General features: G+C 49.6%; 2 protein-coding genes across 2 annotated transcripts; both read right to left on the bottom strand.

Annotated features, from left to right (window-relative positions):
- Positions 1–884: 884 nt before the first annotated feature.
- On the bottom strand, positions 885–1,412 carry LOC138356924 (uncharacterized). Its single transcript, XM_069313457.1, has one exon. The coding sequence runs from the start codon at positions 1,410–1,412 to the stop codon at positions 885–887; it is 528 nt and encodes a 175-aa protein (XP_069169558.1).
- Positions 1,413–1,417: 5 nt separating this feature from the next.
- Positions 1,418–4,066, bottom strand: LOC138356923 (uncharacterized PPE family protein PPE24-like). Its single transcript, XM_069313456.1, has one exon. It carries the CDS (start codon positions 4,064–4,066, stop codon positions 1,418–1,420), a length of 2,649 nt encoding a protein of 882 aa, XP_069169557.1.
- Between the last annotated feature and the right edge of the window lie 13,244 nt (positions 4,067–17,310).

Here is a 17,310-nt window from a genome sequence, read left to right as displayed (position 1 = left end):
ATAGGAACAGTCTTTAGGTACTTTATTAAACCGCTCAATCAATTATAGTTTATTTCCGTAACCTACTCAAGGGAGGAGGGAGCCGGCGGCTGAGCCGACAGAACACTGGACACGTGATCCTGTGGTCCCGGGTTCGATCCCAGGCGCCGACGGAAAACAATGAGTAGAGTTTCTTTCACCATGATGCTCATGTTACCTAGCAGTAAATTGGTACCTGGGAGTTAGTCAGCTGTCACGGGCTGCTTCCCGGGGGTTGAGGCCTGGTCGAGGACGGGGCCGCAGGGACACTTAAGCCTCGAAATCATCTCAAGATATACTCTAGTTTACTGAATACTTCAGTAAGTCAGTATACAGTAAACTTTAACACAGAACACACAGACTGTAAATGATCTTATGACCGCGAAGATGACTTTTATTGGTCTAGGGACCGCAAAAAGGGCCATCAAATGCTCCCTTCAGAAATTAGTTAATTACAAAGGGTTATTAGACCCAAAGGATCATTACTCGGCCACAAAAAGTTATTAATCATGAATGAATATTTTTTTTATTGTTTTTCGAAAAGTTGATTTCTACCTATCAAAAACATCGATTTTTAAAAAATGATTTTTTTCCAGGATGTACAGGTGACCCCTATTATTATTATTATTATTATTATTATTATTATTATTATTATTATTATTATTATTATTGTCTATTATTATTATCCCAGTTTTTATATAGACTTAAAAAGTAATACTTTGATATTTTTTTGTTAGGAATCTAAGTAAATTAGTTTTTTTACTTCAAAACTTATATATCAAGTCAGGTGAACATAACTCCATCATATGACAAAAATAGAGTTATATAAATAGTCATATTATTTAAAAGTCTGTATTTTGGGTTCATTACATATGTAAAAGGCTTAATGTTCTGGTTGACGGTGGAGCTGACGCCACCAAGGCTGAAATGTGTGCACTCTGGCGGCATGAAGCCTGGACGTGTGCACTCTGGCGGCATGAAGCCTGGACGTGTGCACTCTGGCGGCATGAAGCCTGGACGTGTACACTCTGGCGGCATGAAGCCTGGACGTGTGCACTCTGGCGGCATGAAGCCTGGACGTGTACACTGGCGGCATGAAGCCTGGACGTGTACACTGGCGGCATGAAGCCTGGACGTGTGCACTCTGGCGGCATGAAGCCTGGACGTGTACACTCTGGCAGCATGAAGCCTGATCGTGTACACTCTGGCGGTATGAAGCCTGGACGTGTACACTCTGGCGGCATGAAGCCTGGACGTGTGCACTCTGGCGGCAAGAAGCCTGGACGTGTGCACTCTGGCGGCATGAAGCCTGGACGTGTGCACTCTGGCGGCATGAAGCCTGGACGTGTGCACTCTGGCGGCATGAAGCCTGGACGTGTACACTCTGGTGGCATGAAGCCTAGATGTGCACACTCTGGCGGCATGAAGCCTGCACGTGTACACTCTGGCGGCATGAAGCCTGCACGTGTACACTCTGGCGGCATGAAGCCTGCACGTGTACACTCTGGTGGCATGAAGCCTGGACGTGTACACTGGCGGCATGAAGCCTGGACGTGTACACTCTGGTGGCATGAAGCCTGGACGTGTGCACTCTGGCGGCATGAAGCCTGGACGTGTACACTCTGGCGGCATGAAGCCTGCACGTGTTCACTCTGGTGGCATGAAGCCTGGACGTGTGCACTCTGGCGGCATGAAGCCTGGACGTGTACACTGGCGGCATGAAGCCTGGACGTGTACACTGGCGGCATGAAGCCTGGACGTGTGCACTCTGGCGGCATGAAGCCTGGACGTGTACACTCTGGCAGCATGAAGCCTGGTCATGTACACTCTGGCGGTATGAAGCCTGGACGTGTACACTCTGGCGGCATGAAGCCTGGACGTGTACACTCTGGCGGCAAGAAGCCTGGACGTGTGCACTCTGGCGGCATGAAGCCTGGACGTGTACACTCTGGCGGCATGAAGCCTGGACGTGTACACTCTGGCGGCAAGAAGCCTGGACGTGTGCACTCTGGCGGCATGAAGCCTGGACGTGTACACTGGCGGCATGAAGCCTGGACGTGTGCACTCTGGTGGCATGAAGCCTGGACGTGTACACTGGCGGCATGAAGCCTGGACGTGTACACTCTGGTGGCATGAAGCCTGGACGTGTGCACTCTGGCGGCATGAAGCCTGGACGTGTACACTCTGGCGGCATGAAGCCTGCACGTGTACACTCTGGTGGCATGAAGCCTGGACGTGTGCACTCTGGCGGCAGGAAGCCTGGACGTGTACACTCTGGCGGCATGAAGCCTGGACGTGAGCACTCTGGTGGCATGAAGTCTGGACGTGTACACTCTGGCGGCACGAAGCCTGGACGTGTGCACTCTGGCGGCACGAAGCCTGGACGTGTGCACTCTGGCGGCACGAAGCCTGGACGTGTACACTCTGGCGGCACGAAGCCTGGACGTGTACACTCTGGCGGCATGAAGCCTGCACGTGTACACTCTGGCGGCATGAAGCCTGGACGTGTGCACTCTGGCGGCATGAAGCCTGGACGTGTACACTCTGGCGGCATGAAGCCTGGACGTGTGCACTCTGGCGACATGAAGCCTGGACGTGTACACTCTGGCGGCATGAAGCCTGGACGTGAGCACTCTGGTGGCATGAAGTCTGGACGTGTACACTCTGGCGGCACGAAGCCTGGACGTGTGCACTCTGGCGGCACGAAGCCTGGACGTGTGCACTCTGGCGGCACGAAGCCTGGACGTGTGCACTCTGGCGGCACGAAGCCTGGACGTGTGCACTCTGGCGGCATGAAGCCTGGACGTGTACACTCTGGCGGCATGAAGCCTGGACGTGTACACTCTGGCGGCATGAAGCCTGGACGTGTACACTCTGGCGGCATGAAGCCTGCACGTGTACACTCTGGCGGCATGAAGCCTGGACGTGTGCACTCTGGCGGCATGAAGCCTGGACGTGTACACTCTGGCGGCATGAAGCCTGGACGTGTGCACTCTGGCGACATGAAGCCTGGACGTGTGCACTCTGGCGACATGAAGCCTGGACGTGTACACTCTGGCGGCATGAAGCCTGGACGTGTGCACTCTGGCGGCATGAAGCCTGGACGTGTACACTCTGGTGGCATGAAGCCTGGACGTGTGCACTCTGGCGGCATGAAGCCTGGACGTGTACACTCTGGCGGCATGAAGCATGGACGTGTACTCTCTGGCGGCATGAAGCCTGGACGTGTACACTCTGGCGGCATGAAGCCTGGACGTGTGCACTCTGGCGGCATGAAGCCTGGACGTGTACACTCTGGTGGCATGAAGCCTGGACGTGTGCACTCTGGCGGCATGAAGCCTGGACGTGTGCACTCTGGCGGCATGAAGCCTGGACGTGTACTCTCTGGCGGCATGAAGCCTGGACGTGTACTCTCTGGCGGCATGAAGCCTGGACGTGTACACTCTGGCGGCATGAAGCCTGGACGTGTACACTCTGGCGGCATGAAGCCTGGACGTGTACACTCTGGCGGCATGAAGCCTGGACGTGTACTCTCTGGCGGCATGAAGCCTGGACGTGTGCACTCTGGCGGCATGAAGCCTGGACGTGTGCACTCTGGCGGCATGAACCCTGGACGTGAGCACTCTGGCGGCATGAAGCCTGGACGTGTGCACTCTGGCGGCATGAAGCCTGGACGTGTGCACTCTGGCGGCATGAAGCCTGGACGTGAGCACTCTGGCGGCATGAAGCCTGGACGTGTACACTCTGGCGGCATGAAGCCTGGACGTGAGCACTCTGGCGGAATGAAGCCTGGACGTGTGCACTCTGGCGGCATGAAGCCTGGACGTGTACACTCTGGCGGCATGAAGCCTGGACGTGTACACTTTGGCAGCATGACGCCTGGACGTGCACACTGGCGGCATGAAGCCTGGACGTGCACACTGGCGGCATGAAGCCTGGACGTGAGCACTCTGGCGGCATGAAGCCTGGACGTGTACACTCTGGCAGCATGAAGCCTGAACGTGTACACTCTGGCAGCATGAAGCCTGGACGTGCACACTGGCGGCATGAAGCCTGGACGTGCACACTGGCGGCATGAAGCCTGGACGTGAGCACTCTGGCGGCATGAAACATGGACGTGTGCACCCTGGCGGCATGAAGCCTGGACGTGTGCACTCTGGCGGCATGAAGCTTGGACGTGTGCACTCTGGCGGCATGAAGCCTGGACGTGAGCACTCTGGCGGCATGAAGCCTGGACGTGTACACTCTGGCAGCATGAAGCCTGAACGTGTACACTCTGGCAGCATGAAGCCTGGACGTGTACACTCTGGCGGCATGAAGCCTGGACGTGTACACTCTGGCGGCATGAAGCCTGGACGTGTGCACTCTGGCGGCATGAAGCCTGGACGTGTGCACTCTGGCGGCATGAAGCCTGGACGTGTGCACTCTGGCGGCATGAAGCCTGGATGTGCTAATATTTTGCCTTGAGAATTATTAGCACTTGTAATCCCCTTGTAGTGGGGCCCATCTGAGCACATGAGATGTACTTATCCTGAAATATGAGGTGAACATATCCTGAAATATCTGGTGTACATATCCTGAAATATGAGGTGAACATTTCCTGAAATATGAGGTGTACACATCCTTAAATATGAGGTGTACATATCCTGAAATATGAGGTGTACACATCCTGAAATATGAGGTGTACATATCCTGAAATTTGAGGTGTACACATCCTGAAATATGAGGTGTACATATCCTGAAATATGAGGTGTACATATCCTGAAATATGAGGTGTACATATCCTGAAATTTGAGGTGTACACATCCTGAAATATGAGGTGTACATATCCTGAAATATGAGGTGTACACATCCTGAAATATGAGGTGTACATATCCTGAAATTTGAGGTGTACATATCCTGAAATGAGAGATACTACTTACGATTAAGACAAACTTAATTAATAAATAGTTTCCTATTTCTAGCCACGCTAGGCCTACTAACTTTTTTTTATCAGGCAGTGAGCAGCTTCACATTGTGTCAACCATGGCCCGAGTGACTGCTGGGGTGGTGGAGTTTCCTGACATTTTCCCCGGGAAGGTTTCCCTGGTAATGTGATATTCGACACCTGTGGCCCACACCTTGCCTGCTCCTTCACTGTTGTCAGTGTCCGCCTTGTGGATGGACACATGTCTTGTAATGTATTATTAATTACCACGAACCGTTATAACATCGCTCCAACAGCAATATTAGGGCTTATAATGGGGTGAATAACTGATAGATATCTTGTATAATATAACCCCAGCCACAGTGTGCAATATATCCTGGTAACGTTTGATGTTGTTCACCAGAGTTCAAATTAACATCGAAATAGTGTGTGTATTGCCATGACATATTGGACACACATATATATACATGGCAGCAGCGCGTGAGCCTCGAGTAGTGTGTCGGGGAGTAATGTGAACAAATTTAGTTTGTTGCTTAAAGGGCAAAACACCAAAAATTAACAAAATATATTTTAAACAGCCTGAATTCAATACAATTTGCTATATAACACCTGAAATTGGTTTGTAACTTCATTAGAGTGACGTTAACCCGGTGGGAAATACAATATGATGAACGAGCACTGAAGAACTGATGATATGGAGGTGTGTTGTGGTCATCACGTGGTGACAGCACCCACATGTTCTGCCCTCTACACGCCCAGTAACAACCTCACAAGATCATAATTAAGGAAACTGCAGCATGTGATATATAGCATGCTTCAACTGTTGGTTCATGCCAAGCTCCTCCTTATTTAAGCAACCCAAACTCATTCAAATACATTTCTAACCTATGCTTGAAATAAGCCAGTGTTTCTATGTCTATTTTCTTACTATGTAATTTGTTCCTTAGATCAACCACCATGTTGCCAAACTAGTATTTACCCAGGTCTATCCCATACTTAAAACTTTTAAAATTTGTGTCCATTGTTTTGTGTTTCATTTTGTTTTGATATAAGACCTTAATAATGTCTCCTTTCGTATACCATTTTATCTATTAATATACGTCAATCATGTATGTATATTAATGCTTACTCTTCGATTTGTCGATTTGTTCTAAGATTTTTAGAAAATGGGAATTAATATTTGTAAATCTCTCTTCATTTGAAACGTTTCTAATTCCTGGGATAAAATTTGTCTTACTTCTCTGCACTCATTCAAGTGAATTTATTATGTCCATTGATTAGTGTCACGAACAACATTGACCTGCATAATGTGAATGAGGCACTAACTACCTTGCTCCTCTCAGCACATACCTGCCCTTCCACAGTCTCCTCTCTTCCAGAACACTCACTATGTCTCTTCTCTCCCTGCACACAGGTGCTCACCCCGTGTCTCCTCTCCCTTCCACAGTCTCCTCTCTTCCAGAACACTCACTATGTCTCTTCTCTCCCTGCACACATGTGCTCACCCCGTGTCTCCTCTCCCTTACACACACACACACACACACACACACACACACACACACACACACACACACACACACACACACACACACATTAATTGATAATGGGCTGTTATGTGTGCGAATCCGTGTGTACTATTATCAAGACCGACAGACACGTGCAGCTATGTGTCTTTGAGTACCTGTAATTGAACTGACATTTGTTCGGTAATTATCTGTGTGTGTCCATTTTACACACAAATGTACACACAAATAGTGTGGACAGCCAGTGGCTGTCCAGTCAGCCACCGGCTGAAGGGTCGGTGACTGACAGGACACCACACTGGACGCGAGATCCTGTGGTCGCGGGTTCGATTCCCGCCGCCGGCGAGAAACAATGGACAGAGTTTCTTTCGCCCTGATGCCCCTGTTACCTAGCAGTAAATAGGTACCTGGGAGTTTGTGAGCTGTCACGGGCGGCTTCCTGGGGTGTGTGTGTGTGGTGTGGGAGAAAAAAAATAGTTAGTAACAGTTGATTAACAGTTGAGAGGCGGGCCGAAAGAGCAGAGCTCAACCCCCGCAAGCACAACTAGGTGAATACAACTAGGTGAATACACACTCACATCCCCCGTCTCCTCCCTCCCTGCCCCCCCCCCCACACACACACCCTTACTCGTTCTCTACTCACACAACATTCACTGTATGAGGGTGATGAATGAGGAAGAGGTGAGTGTTGGGTGGTGGATGAGGAAGAGGTAAGTGTTGGGTGGTGGATGAGGAAGAGGTGAGTGATGATCACCATGAGAGTGAGAAAACACTACCCACCATGAGAGTGAGAACACTCTACCCACCATGAGAGTTAGAACACTCTACCCACCATGAGAGTGAGAACACTCTACCCACCATGAGAGTGAGAAAACACTACCCACCATGAGAGTTAGAACACTCTACCCACCATGAGAGTTAGAACACTCTACCCACCATGAGAGTGAGAACACTCAACCCACCATGAGAGTGAGAACACTCTACCCACCATGAGAGTGAGAAAACACTACCCACCATGAGAGTTAGAACACTCTACCCACCATAAGAGTTAGAACACTCTACCCACCATGAGAGTGAGAACACTCTACCCACCATGAGAGTGAGAACACTCTACCCACCATGAGAGTTAGAACACTCCACCCACCATGAGAGTGAGAACACACTACCCACCATGAGAGTAAGAACACTCTACCCACCATGAGAGTGAGAACACTCTAAAGCCATAAGAGTGAGAACACACTACCCACCATGAGAGTGAGAACACTCTACCCACCATGAGAGTGAGAACACTCTACCCACCATGAGAGTGAGAACACACTACCCACCATGAGAGTAAGAACACTCTACCCACCATGAGAGTGAGAACACTCTAAAGCCATGAGAGTGAGAACACACTACCCACCATGAGAGTGAGAACACTCTACCCACCATGAGAGTGAGAACACTCTACCCACCATGAGAGTAAGAACACTCTACCCACCATGAGAGTGAGAACACTCTACCCACCATGAGAGTGAGAACACTCTACCCACCATGAGAGTGAGAACACTCTACCCACCATGAGAGTGAGAACACTCTACCCACCATGAGAGTGAGAACACTCTACCCACCATGAGAGTGAGAACACTCTACCCACCATGAGAGTGAGAACACTCTACCCACCATGAGAGTGAGAACACTCTACCCACCATGAGAGTGAGAACACTCTACCCACCATGAGAGTGAGAACACTCTACCCACCATGAGAGTGAGAACACTCTACCCACCATGAGAGTGAGAACACTCTACCCACCATGAGAGTAAGAACACTCTACCCACCATGAGAGTGAGAACACTCTAAAGCCATGAGAGTGAGAACACACTACCCACCATGAGAGTGAGAACACTCTACCCACCACGAGAGTGAGAACACACTACCCACCATGAGAGTGAGAACACTCTACCCAATATGAGAGTGAGAACACTCTACCCACCATGAGAGTGAGAACACTCTACCCACCATGAGAGTGAGAACACTCTACCCACCATGAGAGTGAGAACACTCTACCCACCATGAGAGTCAGAACACTCTACCCACCATGAGAGTCAGAACACTCTACCCACCATGAGAGTGAGAACACTCTACCCACCATGAGAGTGAGAACACTCGACCCACCATGAGAGTGAGAACACTCTACCTCCATGAGAGTGAGAACACACTACCCACCATGAGAGTGAGAGCACTCTACCCACCATGAGAGTGAGAACACTCTACCCACCATGAGAGTGAGAACACACTACCCACCATGAGAATGAGAACACTACCCACCATGAGAGTGAGAACACTCTACCCACCATGAGAGTGAGAACACTCTACCCACCATGAGAGTGAGAACACTCTACCCACCATGAGAGTGAGAACACTCTACCCACCATGAGAGTGAGAACACACTACCCACCATGAGAATGAGAACACTCTACCTCCATGAGAGTGAGAACACTCTACCCACCATGAGAGTGAGAACACTACCCACCATAGCCTTGAAGTGCTTCCGGGGCTCAGCGTTCCCGCGGCCCGGTCGTCGACCAGGCCTCCTGGTTGCTGGACTGATCAACCAGGCTGTTAGACGCGGCTGCTCGCAGCCTGACGTATGAGTCACAGCCTGGTTGATCAGGTATCCTTTGGAGGTGTTTATCCAGTTTTCTCTTGAACACTGTGAGGGGTCGGCCAGTTATGCCCCTTATGTGTTGTGGAAGCGTGTTGAACAGTCTCGGGCCTCTGATTTTGATAGAGTTCTCTCTCAGAGTACCTGTTGCACCTCTGCTTTTCAACGGGGGTATTCTGCACATCCAGCCATGTCTTCTGGTCTCATGTGATGTTATTTCTGTGTGCAGGTTTGGGACCAGCCCCTCAATTATTTTCCACGCGTAAATTATTATGTATCTCTCCCGCCTGCGCTCAAGGGAGTACAGATTTAGGCTCTTTAGTCGGTCCCAGTAATTTAGATGTTTTACTGAGTGGATTCTAGCAGTAAAGGATCTCTGCACGCTCTCCAGGTCAGCAATTTCTCCAGCTTTGAAACGGGCTGTCATTGTGCAGCATTACTCCACTCTAGAGAGCACAAGCGTTTTGAAAAGTATCATCATCGGTATAGCATCTCTAGTGTGCAAAGTTCTTGTAATCCAACCTGTCATTTTTCTTGCAGTTGTGACGGCTACTTTATTGTGTTCTTTAAAGGTAAGGTCTTCCGACATGAGTACACCCAGATCCTTTACATTGCCTTTTCGTTCTATGTTATGATTTGCCTGAGTTTTGTACGTGGTTTCTGTTTTTATATTTTCAATTTTTCCGTAGCGCATGAGCTGGAACTTATCTTCGTTAAACACCATATTATTTTCTGAAGCCCATAGAAAGACCTGATCTACATCTGATTGGAGGTTTGCCGTGTCCTCTATGTTGCCAACTCTCATGAAAATCCTAGTGTCATCTGCAGAGGATGATACTGTGCTATAGGTTGTGTTATTGTCTATGTCCGATATGAGGATGAGAAAAAGTACTGGAGCAAGCACAGTACCCTGGGGGACTGAGCTCTTCACGGTTGATGGGATGGATTTTATTTTGTTGACTATTACACATTGGGTTCTGTTAGTCAGGAAATTGTAGATACATCTGCCTATTTTCCCGGTAATTCCGTTTGAACGCATTTTATGTGCAATAACACCATGGTCACATTTATTAAAGCTTTTGCGAAATCTGTGTAAATTACATCAGCGTTTTGTTTGTCTTCTATAGCATCTAATGCCATATCATAGTGGTCCAGCAACTGCGACAGGCAAGAGCGCCATGTTCTGAAACCATGTTGTCCGGGGTTATGGAGATGCTGTGATTCCATGTATTTTGTGATCTTACTGCTTAGCACTCTCTCAAAAATTTTTATGATGTGCGATGTCAGTGCTATCGGTCTGTATTTTTTTGCCTCTGCCTTATTTCCTCCTTTATGGAGTGGTGCTATTTCTGCTGTCTTTAGTATGTCAGGGATAACGCCAGTATCTAGGCTTTGTCTCCACAGAATGTGGAGGGCCTGCGATAGTGGTTTTTTACAGTTCTTGATGAATATGGAGTTCCAAGAATCCGGGCCTGGTGCAGAGTGCATAGGCATACTGTTTATGGCTTCTTCAAAATCTAGTGGGGATAGGGCGACGTCTGATATATGATTTGATGTTGGTATCATATCCGTGAAAAAATCATTTGGGTTATCAATCTTTAGTGCATTTAATGGCTCACTGAAAACAGAGTCGTACTGCTTCCTCAGTAACTCGCTCATTTCTTTGTTGTCATCGGTGAAAGTTCCATCTCCCTTTCGCAGGGGCCCGATACTAGATGTGGTTTTTGATCTTGATTTTACATAGGAGAAAAAATATTTCGGATTTCTCTCTATTTCACAGATGGCCTTTTGCTCTCTTTGCCTCTCCTGGGTTTTGTATGATTCTTGTAGCTTGAGTTCAATTGTTTCTATTTCTCTACCCAACCTTCTTCGCCGTTCTTGAGATAGGGTGCGACTCTCAAGTTGTTCCGCGATTCGTTTTCTTCGCCTATATAGGGAACGACGTTCCCGTTCCAATCTGCATCTCTTTCTCTTTTTTCTTAGGGGTATGCGGTTTGAGCATATTTCTAGTGCTACTGAGCTTATTTTTTCCAGGCACTGGTTCAGGTTTGCATTTTCTAGCTGTTCTTCCCAGTTTATTTCTGTGAAGTCCTGGTTTATTTGCTCCCAGTTTATCTGTTTATTATTGAAGTTGAATTTGTTGAAATCTCCTCCACCAGGAATCTGGACTGGTTTTGAAGGTCCATTCCCCATGGTTGTCAGAACTTCAATTAAGTTGTGATCTGAGTAACAGGTATTTGTAATCATTATGTTCCCGATCAACTCATCATTATTAGTGAAAATGAGATCCAGCGTGTTCTCCTTCCTAGTTGGTTCTACTATTTGCTGGTTTAAGGCAAACCTATCGCACATCCGTAGCAGGTCATTTGCATGTGCCTGTTCATTTAGGCTACTTCCTGGTATTCTTTCTGATATTACTGTATTAGCCAGGTGCTTCCATTTCAGGTGCCGTAGGTTGAAGTCCCCAAGCAGGATGATGTTCGGAGCTGGATTTGTGAGGTTTTCCAAGCAGTGCTCTATTTTCATTAGTTGGTCTTTAAACTGCTGAGGGTTTGCCTCCGGTGACTTATATACAAGGACAACAACTACATTTAGGATCTCTATTTTGACTATCATCACTTCCACCATATCATTTGAGGTGTTTAGCAGCTCAGTACAGATGAGTGTGTCTTTGATGTAGAGGCTGACCCCACCCTGAAGCCGGTGTTTCCTATCACATCTGAAGAGATTGTACTCTGAGATCCATATTTCACCATCAAGGAAGTCCTTTGTGTGGGTTTCTGTTAGGGCTGCAAACACTGCATTTGCCTCATGAAGGAGACCATCTATAAAGTGAACTTTGTTGGATTTGCGTGTTTTTATACCCTGGATGTTGGCAAATATAAATGATGTTATCGTGCTAGTGGAAGTGCTGGATGCTTTTCTTGGTATTAATATCTGAGGCTCTGGTAAGGAGGCCACTGTGTTTGCGTCCTCTCTAGCATTTGACCGAGTTGGTGGGAGTGAGCGTGAGAACACCCTACCTCCATGATAGTGAGAACACTTTACCTCTATGAGAGTGATAACACTCTACCTCCATGAGAGTGATAACACTCTACCTCCATGAGAGTGATAACACTCTACCTCCATGAGATTGAGAACACACTACCCACCATGAGAGTGAGAACACACTACCCACCATGAGAGTGAGAACACTCTACCCCACCATGAAAGTGAGACCACACTACCCACTATGAGAGTGAGAACACACTACCCACCATGAGAGTGAGAACACTCTACCCACCACGAGAGCGAGATCACTCTACCCACCATGAGAGTGAGAACACTCTACCCACCATGAGAGTGAGAACACTCTACCCACCATGAGAGTGAGAACACTCTACCCACCATGAGAGTGAGAACACACTACCCACCATGAGAGTGAGAACACTCTACCCACCATGAGAGTGAGAACACTCTACCCACCATGAGAGTGAGAACACTCTACCCACCATGAGAGTGAGAACACTCTACCCACCATGAGAGTGAGAACACTCTACCCACCATGAGAGTGAGAACACTCTACCCACCATGAGAGTGAGAACACTTTACCCACCATGAGAGTGAGAACACTCTACCCACCATGAGAGTGAGAACACACTACCCACCATGAGAGTAAGAACACTCTACCCACCATGAGAGTGAGAACACTCTACCCACCATGAGAGTGAGAACACTCTACCCACCATGAGAGTGAGAACACACTACCCACCATGAGAGTGAGAACACTCTACCCACCATGAGAGTGAGAACACACTACCCACCATGAGAGTGAGAACACACTACCCACCATGAGAGTGAGAACACACTACCCACCATGAGAGTAAGAACACACTACCCACCATGAGAGTGAGAACACACTACCCACCATGAGAGTAAGAACACTCTACCTACCATGAGAGTGAGAACACACTACCCACCAACAATGACGTCACTGGCCAACACACCTGGCCCACTATGGGCACCATTAGTCAGGTGTCCCATTACCACAACACCTGACTTTGTAAGCTTAGTGTATTGGCCCATTTGACTTCTCTCTGCTCATATTTCTCTCACCTTCACCTGACACAAGTGTGCATGTAACTAACTTCTCAGTGTCACTTGACAACTTCTCAGTGTCACTTGACAACTTCTCAGTGTCACTTGACAACTTCTCAGTGTCACTTGACAATGAACGTTTTAGGGTCGAAACGTTGTGTAAATTGTCATAAGTATATTATAGAGTCAGTTTTTGTTCATTTTGTCAACCTTGAACAAATATAAGATTTCGAGAAATCATCTTCAATGTTAACCAAGATGCAAGAGCACTAGTCAGAAGGATACGAACCCTAAACAAGAAAATAATTATCACGGAACATGCCGTCATATTCACTGAAACATATATAAATCCTCCTCATCATGACCAGTGCCTGAGGTATAAGGTCTGGGCTCCAAGGAAATACAGTGAGACCTGCGACCCTTCCTCCACCACCATGATGAAGAGAAGGAACAGGGCAGACATAGTAACGACATACAAGGTACTAGAATTGACATAGTTTGTAGAGAACGGATCTTCAACAAGGGGCAGAAGTCGAGAGGACGCAAGTGGATAAATTAGATCATAAGAATAAATAAAACCTCAGAAAGCACATTGGGCCATGCTAGTCATTCCATATATGTCTAACCTACAATTGAAACAATCATACGATTACTTCTTGAGTCACAAGAATGTCTCACAGATGTCCGAAGGAACATCTATAATGTAGTAGTCACAGAGAAATGATCTGAAAGAAATGAGGAAATTAATGATGCGGATTTACAACACATTTTCATCTGTAAATGACAAAAAAATAAAATGAATGAAAAAGTACATGTAACTCAACTAGTGACTGAGGGAAAGCCGGCGCTCAACCCTGTAATCTCATCTAGGTGAGTACATCTTGAGGAGTAGAGCTGGAGTAGCGAAGAGTACCAAGTGAAGAACAAAGAGAAGTAGAGGAGAAGAGAAGATGGCAGGAGGCAGTTAGAGGAGCTGGATAGGTCGAGGGCTGCAGGACAAGATGCAACCAGAGTCATGTTAGAAAGGCGGGGCCCAAGAGCTAATAGCATCAGTCTACAGGCACAAATAGTAAATACAACTTCACCATGGCTGCTCTGAGCTGCTGGACATGCAGCCCGTCTTCTCGAGCTCTCACAACGTCACAAAAATGATGTACACAATTGAGCCAACACAACCGAGCCCCCACAACCAGCACACGGGACAGCCCGCCAGCAGTCACCACGGGGACCTCACTAGCAGCAGTCATTACGGGGACCTCACTAGCAGCAGTCACTACGGGCACCTCACTAGCAGCAGTCACTACGGGGACCTCACTAGCAGCAGTCACTACGGGGACCTCACTAGCAGCAGTCACTACGGGGACCTCACTAGCAGCAGTCACTACGGGACCTCACTAGCAGCAGTCACTACGGGGACCTCACTAGCAGCAGTCACTACGGGGACCTCACTAGCAGCAGTCACTACGGGCACCTCACTAGCAGCAGTCACTACGGGGACCTCACTAGCAGCAGTCACTACGGGGACCTCACTAGCAGCAGTCACTACGGGGACCTCACTAGCAGCAGTCACTACGGGGACCTCACTAGCAGCAGTCACTATTGGGACCTCACTAGCAGCAGTCACTATTGGGACCTCACTAGCAGCAGTCACTACGGGGACCTCACTAGCAGCAGTCACTACGGGGACCTCACTAGCAGCAGTCACTACGGGGACCTCACTAGCAGCAGTCACTACGGGGACCTCACTAGCAGCAGTCACTACGGGACCTCACTAGCAGCAGTCACTACGGGGACCTCACTAGCAGCAGTCACTATTGGGACCTCACTAGCAGCAGTCACTATTGGGACCTCACTAGCAGCAGTCACTACAGGGACCTCACTAGCAGCAGTCACTACGGGGACCTCACTAGCAGCAGTCACTATTGGGACCTCACTAGCAGCAGTCACTATTGGGACCTCACTAGCAGCAGTCACTACAGGGACCTCACTAGCAGCAGTCACTACAGGGACCTCACTAGCAGCAGTCACTACAGGGACCTCACTAGCAGCAGTCACTATTGGGACCTCACTAGCAGCAGTCACTATTGGGACCTCACTAGCAGCAGTCACTACAGGGACCTCACTAGCAGCAGTCACTACGGGGACCTCACTAGCAGCAGTCACTATTGGGACCTCACTAGCAGCAGTCACTATTGGGACCTCACTAGCAGCAGTCACTACAGGGACCTCACTAGCAGCAGTCACTACAGGGACCTCACTAGCAGCAGTCACTACGGGGACCTCACTAGCAGCAGTCACTACAGGGACCTCACTAGCAGCAGTCACTACGGGGACCTCACTAGCAGCAGTCACTACGGGGACCTCACTAGCAGCAGTCACTACGGGGACCTCACTAGCAGCAGTCACTACGGGGACCTCACTAGCAGCAGTCACCACGGGGACCTCACTAGCAGCAGTCACTACAGGGACCTCACTAGCAGCAGTCACTACGGGGACCTCACTAGCAGCAGTCACTACGGGGACCTCACTAGCAGCAGTCACTACGGGGACCTCACTAGCAGCAGTCACCACGGGGACCTCACTAGCAGCAGTCACCACGGGCACCTCACTAGCAGCAGTCACCAAAGGGACCTCACTAGCAGCAGTCACTACAGGGACCTCACTAGCAGCAGTCACCACAGGGACCTCACTAGCAGCAGTCACCACAGGGACCTCACTAGCAGCAGTCACTACAGGGACCTCACTAGCAGCAGTCACTACAGGGACCTCACTAGCAGCAGTCACTACAGGGACCTCACTAGCAGCAGTCACTACAGGGACCTCACTAGCAGCAGTCACTACAGGGACCTCACTAGCAGCAGTCACTACGGGGACCTCACTAGCAGCAGTCACTACGGGGACCTCACTAGCAGCAGTCACTACGGGCACCTCACTAGCAGCAGTCACCACAGGGACCTCACTAGCAGCAGTCACTACGGGCACCTCACTAGCAGCAGTCACTACGGGGACCTCACTAGCAGCAGTCACTACGGGACCTCACTAGCAGCAGTCACTACGGGGACCTCACTAGCAGCATTCACTACGGGACCTCACTAGCAGCAGTCACTACGGGCACCTCACTAGCAGCAGTCACCACGGGCACCTCACTAGCAGCAGTCACCACAGGGACCTCACTAGCAGCAGTCACCACAGGGACCTCACTAGCAGCAGTCACCACAGGGACCTCACTAGCAGCAGTCACTACGGGCACCTCACTAGCAGCAGTCACTACGGGCACCTCACTAGCAGCAGTCACCACAGGGACCTCACTAGCAGCAGTCACCACAGGGACCTCACTAGCAGCAGTCACCACAGGGACCTCACTAGCAGCAGTCACTACGGGACCTCACTAGCAGCAGTCACTACGGGGACCTCACTAGCAGCAGTCACTACGGGCACCTCACTAGCAGCAGTCACCACAGGGACCTCACTAGCAGCAGTCACCACAGGGACCTCACTAGCAGCAGTCACCACAGGGACCTCACTAGCAGCAGTCACTACGGGACCTCACTAGCAGCAGTCACCACAGGGACCTCACTAGCAGCAGTCACCACGGGGACCTCACTAGCAGCAGTCACCACAGGGACCTCACTAGCAGCAGTCACTACGGGACCTCACTAGCAGCAGTCACCACAGGGACCTCACTAGCAGCAGTCACTACGGGACCTCATTAGCAGCAGTCACTACGGGGACCTCACTAGCAGCAGTCACTACGGGACCTCACTAGCAGCAGTCACTACGGGGACCTCACTAGCAGCAGTCGCTACGGGGACCTCACTAGCAGCAGTCACTACAGGGACCTCACTAGCAGCAGTCACTACAGGGACCTCACTAGCAGCAGTCACCACGGGCACCTCACTAGCAGCAGTCACTACGGGGCCTCACTAGCAGCAGTCACTACGGAGACCTCACTAGCAGCAGTCACCACGGGCACCTCACTAGCAGCAGTCACTACGGGGACCTCACTAGCAGCAGTCACTACGGGGACCTCACTAGCAGCAGTCACTACGGGGACCTCACTAGCAGCAGTCACTACAGGGACCTCACTAGCAGCAGTCACCACGGGCACCTCACTAGCAGC

Source organism: Procambarus clarkii, chromosome 75 (genome assembly GCF_040958095.1).
Source record: "Procambarus clarkii isolate CNS0578487 chromosome 75, FALCON_Pclarkii_2.0, whole genome shotgun sequence".
In the NCBI taxonomy this organism is placed as follows: domain Eukaryota; kingdom Metazoa; phylum Arthropoda; class Malacostraca; order Decapoda; family Cambaridae; genus Procambarus; species Procambarus clarkii.
This window is presented reverse-complemented; position numbering and strand designations above follow the sequence as displayed.